At 44.9% G+C, this 10,313-nt stretch overlaps 1 protein-coding gene across 1 annotated transcript in view; it reads right to left on the minus strand.

The window, feature by feature from the left end:
• The window catches only part of LOC311122793 (synaptotagmin-11-like), a gene marked incomplete at both ends in the record, with an annotated part of 17,155 nt that extends 11,286 nt beyond the window's left edge, over positions 1-5,869 (minus strand). Inside the window, one exon of the mRNA XM_084158104.1 lies at positions 5,836-5,869. Within this exon, the coding sequence (XP_084014230.1) occupies positions 5,836-5,869 (34 nt within the window). The remainder of the gene's footprint in view (positions 1-5,835) is intronic.
• Between the last annotated feature and the right edge of the window lie 4,444 nt (positions 5,870-10,313).

Here is a 10,313-nt window from a genome sequence, read left to right on the forward strand (position 1 = left end):
CATAATGTTGCTGCTACCGTCTCTTATGACCGAAAAGAACTTCTGGACATCAGAATAGCGATTGCTCATCTTGAATTGGACTAATAATTTTTCTTTTATGAGTCGGACAAGAGGGATTTGCTCCAGACACCCGACAGGGCCCTCATCCCCGTCATTCGCAGTAGAAAGAAAAGGAGATATCCCGGAAAGAGATCGGGGTGCTTGGTAAGGAGCCGGCGACGAGTGGATAATCTGCCTTTGGCATCAATACTATTGGCCAATTTACAATAACTTGATAATAAAATGGACGAACTACAGGCACAAATATCCTACCAACGGGACATTAAAAACGGTAATATCTTGTGTTTCATCGAGTCGTGGCTGAACGATGACATGAATAACATACAGCTGGCGGGTTATACACTGTATCGGTAGGATAAAACAGCAGCCTCTGGTAAGACAAGGGGTGGCGGCCTATGTATATTTGTAAACAACAGCTGGTGCACGATATCTAAGGAAGTCTCAATGTTTTGCTCGCCTGAGGTAGAGTATCTCATGATAAGCTGTAGACCACACTATCTACAAAGCGAGTTTTCATCTATATTCTTTGTAGCTGTCTATTTACCACCACAAACCGATGCTGGCACTAAGACCGCACTCAATGAACTGTATACGGCCATAAGCAAACAGGAAAATGCTCATCCAAAGCCGGCACTCCTAGTGGCCGGGGACTTTAATGCAGGGAAACTTAAATCAATTTTACCTCATTTCTACTAGCATGTTAAATGTGCAACCAGAGGGAAATAAACTCTGGACCACCTTTACTCCACACACAGAGACGCATACAAAGCTCTCCCTCGCCCTCCATTTGGAAAAGCTGACCATAATTATATCCTCCTAATTCCTGCTTACAAGCAAAAACGAAAGCAGGAAGCACCAGTGAATCGGTCAGTAAAAAAGTGGTCAGATGAAGCAGATGCTAAGCTACAGGACTGTTTTGCTAGCACAGACTGGAATATATTCCAGAATTCTTCCGATGGCATTGAGGAGTACACCACATCAGTCACTAGCTTCATCAATAAGTGCATCGATGACGTCGTCCCAACAGTGACTGTACGTACCCCAACCAGAAGCCATGGATTACAGGCAACATCCGCACTGAGCTAAAGGGTAGAGCTTCCACTTTCAAGGAGCGGGACTCTAACCCGGAAGCTTATAAGAAATCCCGCTATGCCCTCCGACGAACCAGGAAACAGGCAAAGCGTCAATACAGGACTAAGATCTAATCATACTACACCGGCTCCGACGCTCGTCGGATGTATCAGGGCTTGTATCACACTGCCCTTTCACACCTGGACAAAAGGAACACCTACGTGAGAATGCTATTCATTGACTACAGCTCAGCGTTCAACACCATAGTGCCCTCAAAGCTCATCACTAATCTAAGGACCCTGGGACTAAACACCTCCCTCTGAAACTGGATCCGGGACTTCCTGACGGGCCGCCCTCAGGTGGTAAGGGTAGGTAACAACACATCCGCCACGCTGATCCTCAACACGGGGGCCCCTCAGGGGTGCATGCTCAGTCCCCTCCTGTACTCCCTGTTCACTCATGACTGCATGGCCAGGCACAACTCCAACAACATCATTAGGTTTGCCGATGACACAACAGTGGTAGGCCTGATCACCGACAATGACGAGACAACCTATAGGGAGGAGGCCAGGCCAGGCCTGATCACCGACAATGACGAGACAACCTATAGGGAGGAGACCAGGCCGTGTGGTGCCAGGACAACAACCTCTCCCTCAAAGTGATCAAGACAAAGGAGATGATTGTGGACTACAGGAAAAAGAAGAGGACCGAGCACGCCCCCATTCTCATCGACGGGGCTGTAGTGGAGCAGGTTGAGAGCTTCAAGTTCCTTGGTGTCCACGTCACCAACAAACTAACATGGTCCAAGCACACCAAGACAGTCGTGAAGAGGGCACAACAAAACCTATTCCCCCTAAGGAGATTGAAAAGATCTGACTGGTTGCATCACTGCCTGGTATGGCAACTGCTCGGCCTCCGACCGCAAGGCACTACAGAGGGTAGTGGGTATGGCCCAGTACATCACTGGGGCCAAGCTTCCTGCCATCCAGGACCTCTATACAAGGCGGTTTCAAAGGAAGGCCCTAAAAATTGTCAAAGACTCCAGCCACCCTACATTTACGTAATTTAGCAGACGCTCTTATCCAGAGCGACTTACAAATAGGTGCATTCACCTTATAGCCAGTGGGATAACCACTTTACAATGTTTTTTTTTTTTTTTTTTTTTTTGGGGGGGGGGGGGGGGGGGGGGGTTGGAGTAAAGGGGGGGGGGCAGAAGGATTACTTTATCCTATCCCAGGTATTCCTTAAAGAGGTGGGGTTTCAAATGTCTCCGGAAGGTGGTGAGTGACTCCGCTGTCCTGGCGTCGTTAGGGAGCTTGTTCCACCATTGGGGTGCCAGAGCAGCGAACAGTTTTGACTGGGCTGAGCGGGAACTATGCTTCCGCAGAGATAGGGGAGCCAGACTGTTCTCTCTGCTACCGCACGGCAAGTGGTACCGGAGCGCAAAGTCTAGGTCCAAGAAGCTTCTAAACAGCTTCTACCCCCAAGCCATAAGACTCCTGAACATCTAATCAAATGGCTACCCAGACTATTTGCATTGCCCCCCCCCACCCCTCTTTTGCGCTGCTGCTACTCTCTGTTTATTATCTATGCATAGTCACTTTAATAACTCTACCTACATGTACATATTACCCCAATTACCTCGACTAACCGGTGCCCCCGCACATTGACTCGGTACCAGTAACCCCTGTATATAGCCTCGCTATTGTTATATTTACTGCTGTTCTTTAATTATTTGTTACTTTTACTTCGTATTATTTTATATAGTATTTTTTTGTGATTTTGTTTTGGTATTCTTTCTTAAAACTGCATTGTTGGTTAAGGGCTTGTAAGTAAGCATTTCACTGAAAGGTCTACACCTGTTGTATTCGGCGCTATTCGGCGCATGTGACAAATACAATTTGATTTGATTTGCCTGACAGGTTTCTAGTACCATGTTAACATTGAGCAACCTTATTTTCCCTTTTTTCAGTAAATTAGTCAGCTATTTAATTATACAAATGACTTTAAAAAGACTGTCAAAATGAATTATGTTTGCCATGATATTTCTTGTAGAATGGCAGAATATTTTATTCATGTAGATTCGATTAGATTGACAGGAGTAGGGCTAACTTATTTCAGACTGTCCTTCAAATAGCTCCTATTCAGCTACTCACTGACTCAACAAGTCTTTCTCCCCTTCAGGCAACTCCTACGCCACACGTTCACCGTCATCATGACCATACATTTACATTTTACATTTTAGTCATTTAGCAGACGCTCTTATCCAGAGCGACTTACAGGAGCAATTAGGGTTAAGTGCCTTGCTCAAGGGCACATTAACGTCATTTAGCAGACGCTCTTAGCCAGAGCGACTCACAAATTGGTGCGTTCACCCTATAGCCAGTGGGATAACCACTTTACAATTGGGGGGGGTAGAAGGATTCCTTTATCCTATCCCAGGTATTCCTTAAAGAGGTGGGGTTTCAAATGTCTCCGGAAGGTGGTGAGTGACTCCGCTGTCCTGGCGTCGTGAGGGAGCTTGTTCCACCATTGGGGTGCCAGAGCAGCGAACAGTTTTGACTGGGCTGAGCGGGAACTATGCTTCCGCAGAGGAAGGGGAGCCAGCAGGCCAGAGGTGGATGAGCGCAATACCCTCGTTTGGGTGTAGGGACTGATCAGAGCCTGAAGGTACAGAGGTGCCGTTCCCCTCACTGCTCCATAGGCAAGCACCATGGTCTTGTAGCGGATGCGAGCTTCAACTGGAAGCCAGTGGAGTGTGCGGAGGAGGGGGGTGACGTGAGAGAACTTGGGAAGGTTGAACACCAGACGGGCTGCGGCATTCTGGATGAGTTGTAGGGGTTTAATGGCACAGGCAGGGAGGCCAGCCAACAGCGAGTTGCAGTAGTCCAGACGGGAGATGACAAGCGCCTGGACCAGGACCTGTGCCGCTTCCTGTGTAAGGCAGGGTCGTACTCTCCGAATGTTGTAGAGCATGACCATCCCCTCCGTCCACATGCATGCCTTGGATAATAAGTGATGGTGTGTATTGATGGTTAGGAATAGAGTGGGGTCCAATGGAACATAGTTTCACACTCCAATATCGTTTTCAAACTATATCATGCTGACCCGAACAAGCTGTGAAAGTGACTGCCCCCGCAGCATTGTTTTTCAACTTTAGTAGTTTTTTTATGTTATATATAATATATACGGCCATGTTTTCATGAATTTGATTTTATAATATTGAAGCCCATTCAAAACCATACGGGACTGGATACGGAAGTAAAGCGGGGGGGTCATCACTTTCACATCGTATTTCATTTTCACATTGTCCTTTCCAGAAAACTTACAGCAACTATAGAGGATGAATAACCAGGCCAGCTCAGTACAGCTTGTTTTGGCATGGCTCGGCTCAGTAGTGTGTGAGCACTCAGGTGGGGTTCCCTCCAGCTTTGGCACTGGCCTCAACTAGGAGGGAAATTCCTGAATCAAAAGAAAAACCATGCAAATTGCTCTGGGCGATAGCTATCTGTTAAGGAGAGGGATTATGGTAATATGAATTTAACAATGCACATAAATTGGTATTGAAGAGAGTGCTTTTGTTGGTGTAATTAGACTCCCCACGCCCTCTCACCCAGGATCTGCTCTAACACTCCAGACAAACAAACACAGATTAGCACCTCACCCCTCCACTGCAGACAAAGAATATAATAATCTCCACAGGAGCTCATTTATTTTCGGAGACTTTGTGCAGGTCGGAGGAGAGGAGAATTAGACTGTTTCTTACTGCTTTTGTCAATGTGATATGTCCCATCCTGTCCTATTAGTTGTCTGCACTGGTTGTTGTGTATTGTGTCATTGATTGTTGAGTAATTGTAGGTGTAAACCATATATTTATACAGTAGACTAAATATATGTTTGTGACTGGGTGTAGCCAGTGTTTTTTCATTTTTTGTCCAGTCATTCTCAAAATAACACCATCGTCTGTGTTTTAACTCTGACAGGGGTGCGTGATGCACTATTGGCAAAACATCCATCAATGCTTCCGACCGTCCCACGGTTACATAACTACATTACAATGAGCACGCGAATTGATCGCCCAGCGAGTGAGGTATTTTGGGAGACGTGAGACCACCCACCCTGCCCAAATGTTCTGTTCTTCTATAGACAACGGGTCCAGTTCAGCAATTCGGGTAGATGTTCATTAAAACAATAGAAGAGCGAGCAGTCGGGCATAGTTGATGCCAAGCCTCAAGAAGAGACATAACGTCACTATCCTCTCTAACCCACATGCGCAGTCAACGCCATTAGAGAAGGCTGGAGAAAGCATGAGCGCAGTAGGTGCAGGCCAAACGGGTCTCACCCTTAACAATAAACACGTACCGCAGAAATCAACCTTATTTGTTTTTACATAATGTCAAAGGCACATTTTTATTCAGTCCATTTCCCTGCTAACATTCCTCATACAAGCCTAAATCTGACGAAGCAATAGTGTAGTTTACAAATAACTCGTGTCTTATTAAATATTAAATAGACGTGTGCCATTTAATTTCAAACATCAAATTAATTGAATATATAAAAAACGATGCTTTCGGAAGGCCAACAAGACACAACATTCATTTTTCCTCGGTTAACCTAAAACAGTTGGCTGGTATCCAATAAGTAGCCTAAACAGTTGTTTTTCGTTATTTTTCATGAGGAAAAACATTTAATAATATGTCTTACCATATGTTGGTCTTAAATTGGTTATCTCAGTCATTTTGGGGTTCAAATGGCTGTGTTTTGTCAGAAAAAAAAAGATTAAAATAAAAAAAAACTCAAACCCACAGGTCTCTATTTTATTTCCATGAATGATCTTGTCCCTCCGCTTTTTCTTTAGGTCAGCCGGGCGATGAGGCGACGATGTTTGACAGTGGTATTTTTCTCAGTCCGAAATTATTGTTTTGATTCTGTGGCTTCTCAATTATGCGCTCCGGATGGCGTTTGCTTCCTCCCACTCCTGTTTCGACCTCAAATCGGATGCGGCTGCTGAGCAGCACTACAACAACCGGCTTTGGACCCCCCCCACCCCCCCTCAAATCGGATGCGGCTGCTGAGCGGCACTACTACAAACAGCTTTGGACCACCCCCCAACGGTGAGTCTATGGGAGATTCTCAATTGATTCTCTTAATTCCTCGCGTCCCCTCTTCTCGCCTCTTTCTCAAAACCCATTGGATGAGAAAGTTAGCGGTCCCGCCCCTACAACCTTCTCATCCAATCATATCGCCCTTCGCTACCAAGAATTGGCGAATGAGAACAAAGCAGTGGAATTGGCCAATGGGGATAGTGCTAGGGCAGGACACAGAAGATAACAAACTGTCCTTTTCCTTTTTGCACTAGTGAATTACAACTGTTTTTCACAGCAGAGCAACCACCTTGGAGAAAATCAATGGATGTTGATGTACTCTTATTTTTAACCCCTACAGATGTCAGATCTTAACTTGATCACTCTTTTGTCTGGGAGAATTTTGCTGTTGCATCAGGAAATTCAAACGATTCTATTGAGCCTTAAAATGAGCAGTTCTCTTTCTCTCCAGGCTGGGGCAGTAGAGTCATTGGTATCAGGCCTGCTATCAAAATAATATTCTCTCTCGCTCACTCAAACACTAGGCCTAGGTCCTATTACCGCAACATTCAAATGTACAAAAATGTATCTGACATGCAGCCATACACGTCAACAAGCATCATTTTCTATAGCTTAATAACACAAGATATATATTGTACTCCACTAGGCTATGACATACAAGCATGGAGTGTGTCCTAAGGTTATGAATGAACTGCCAAAATTGAATTCAATCGTAGCCTGGTGTGGTCTAGCGTTTAGGGCTGCATCCTTCAGCGTGCACATATAGACCTACTGTATCAGCGTGGGTTAGATTCCCGCTAATTAGGAATATAAACCCTGGATTGCTGATGCTACAGTGCCGTCAGAAAGTATTCACACCCCTTGATTTATTCCACATTCTGTGGTGTTACAAAGTGGGATTAAAATGTATTTCATTGTCTTTTTGGTCAATGATCTACACTAAATACTAGAAGTGGAAGAAAAATTCTAACATAAAAAAAATATATATATGAAAAATAAAACTCTAATATATCTTGATAAGATAAGTATTCAACCCCCTGAGTTAGAATCACCTTTGACAGCAATTACAGCTGTGAGTCTTTCTGGGTAAGTCTCTAAGAGCTTTGCACACCTGGATTGTACAATATTTGCACATTATTATTTAAAACATTCTTCAAGCTCTGTCAAGTTGGTTGTTGATCATTGCAAGGTAGCCATTTTCAAGTCTTGCCATAGATTTTCAAGCCGATTTAAGTCAAAACTGTAACTAGGCCATTCAGGAACATTCAATTTCGTCTTGGTAAGCAACTCCAGTGTATATTTGTCCTTCTGTTTTAGGTTATGAATTCATCTTTCAGCAGGACAATAGAAAGCAGACTGAACCAGGTTTTCCTCTAGGATTTTGCCTGCGCTTAGCTCCATTCCGTTTCTTTTTTATCCTGAAAAACTCCCCAGTCCTTAATGATAGTATTTAGCATTTACTGGTAGATATTATAAATTGAAACGTCTTTCCTACCGGATACCGATTTCATTCTTCTGTGAGCTGCTCCATGCGACAACTAGTTGAGAGGTGCGTGCTCTTGCTGCCTGCAGATGATATTCAGCTGAAACTAGGCTAAACCTATGTGTGCTGCGCACATATGAATATATTTCACGTGCTTTGCGATTGTGTAGGCTACTCTGTGCATGATTTCTTTACTGTAATACATAATTAATAAGTTGTATACCTCCACTACACTACTTTGATATGCAACAGAAGGGATTAAGAAGTGAGTATAGGCAATGCCCACAGAAAAAAAGTGGGTATAGGGCGTATATCTGCGTATAGCCTCCACTATGCCACTGGCCCATTGTGTTTGACAAAAAGTGCACTCTCCAACATGAGTGCGCTGTTATTACGGTTGCTGTTCTTTCAGAATCACGAGCCTGTCACACACTGAAGGCCTAGGTCAAATAGGTTCGCCACTGTGCAAACATGTCTATAATAGATATTAAGACTGTTACAATTTTCCCCGTCTCCCCTTTACTAATAGTAAGAGCGCAACTCCAACAATTTCCCCCACTCTTCCCTACCAGCAAGTCAAGGAAAGTTGGACAAAGTTTGAGGATATTTTTCAATGAAAGTAAAGGACAGTAATGTTACGAGTAAAGTAGGAATCCCAGATTTCAATAGGTGATAAGATATTAATGTTTCAAGAAAGCAGTGTAGATATTTGGCCTGGTGAAGCGTTTTTATGACTGACTGAATGGAAGCTGGAATTATGAGTTTTTTTGCTCTGCTGGTCTCGGCTTGTCTCAGGAAGAAATTATGACTCCTCACTGTCCGAGACCGAGTCAAGACCAAGAAAAATGTATCTGACACCTAGACAAGAACGAGAAAATCAATATGTGGTCTCGAGACAGGACTCGAGTACTACAACACTCACTGCTAAAAACATAATTTCACTTTGACATTATGGGGTAATGTGTGTAGATCAGTGATACAAAATCTCAATGTATTTTATATTCAGGCTGTCACACTTTCTGAAGGCACTGCAGTTGAGGAACGCTCAACTCCGTTCTTTTATATCGAGGCAGAGTTGAGTATTGATAACCGGGGAGGAAATGGCGACTGTGCTTGAATCTGAAAGCACGGCAAGTGAAGTGTGTGACAATGAATGGTAAATAGTGAAATCAAACAATGGAAGAAAATGAGCAAAAGTTCTGGTAGAAGACCAATAATGCATTTCTTATTGGCATTTTTTGGACAAGGAACTTCATTTGGAAAATCAATTTGTAATATCGCAGACAGTGAAGAAAGCAGTGGGAAAGGTGGCTTCAATCAAGTTGACTAGATATGGCCTTGTTTGGTTAATTGTGTCAATAAAGCATGCACTGGATCTGGAAAAATTGTCCATGTCAGAAGTAACATTTATTGATCTTCGGAGCAGGGTGCCTGCCAAAGGAGTTATAGCTGGAGTCTCATTGGATAAATACTGATCAAAAATATAAACGCAACATGCATCAATTTAAAAGATTTTACTAAGTTACATTCATTAGGCCCTAATCTATGGATTTCACATGACTGGGCAGGGGTGCAGCCATGGGTGGGCCTGGAAGGTCATAGGCCCACCCACTTGGGAGCCAGGTCCACACACTGGGGAGCCAGGCCCAACCAATCATAATGAGTTTTTCCCCACAAAAGGGCATTATTACAGAGAGAAATACTCCTCAGCACCCCCACTCCCCCTCCTCAGACGATCCCGCAGTTGAAGAAGCCAGATGTGGAGGTCCTGGGCTGGCATGGTTACACGTGGTCTGTGGTTGTGAGGCCAGTTGATGGACTGCCAAATTCTCTAAAATGACGTTGGAGGCGGCTTATGGTCGAGAAAATAACATTACATTCTCTGGCAACAGCTCTGTTGGACATTCCTGCAGTCTGCATGCCAAATGCATGCTCCCTCAAAACTTGAGACATCTGTGGCATTGTGTTGTGTGACAAAACTGCACAGTTTAGAGTGGCCTTTTTATTGTCCCCAGCACAAGGTGCACCTGTGTAATGATCATGCTGTTTAATCAGCTTCTTGATATGCCACACCTGTCGGGTGGAAGGATTATCTTGGCAAAGGAGAAATGCTCACTAACAGGGATGTTGTCACGTCTCCTCCCGTTGCTCCCCTCCGGCGCTCTGATTCGCCGGTCTACTGAGCCACCGGTCTGAGCGCACCACCTCGGCAACACCGGAATGGAAACCCAACCCTTCCTCGCTCGGTTCAGGGTGGTGTTCGATCATCCCACGGAGGGAAAGGACAGGGGTGAGCGTCTCCTCCGTCTACAACAGGGAGAGGAGGCTGCATTCGAGTACACCCCGAGCTTTTGCACGGTGGCGGCATCTTCCGGCTGGAACGAGCATGCTCTGTGCACGGCCTTCAGGAGAGGCTTACGGGAGGACATCACGACAGAACTCGCATGTCGGGACGACGAGATGGACCTGGATACCCTCATCGCCACGTCCATTCGTCTTGACGACATGTTGAGAGAACACCCGGAGCCTCAACGCTCACTCCAAATGAGCTATGGAAGCTGCCCTGCCTCCGAGTCCTCACCCATGGAGGTGGG

The sequence above is a fragment of the Coregonus lavaretus genome (assembly GCF_964263955.1).
Source record: "Coregonus lavaretus genome assembly, chromosome: 3".
Lineage (NCBI taxonomy): Eukaryota > Metazoa > Chordata > Actinopteri > Salmoniformes > Salmonidae > Coregonus > Coregonus lavaretus.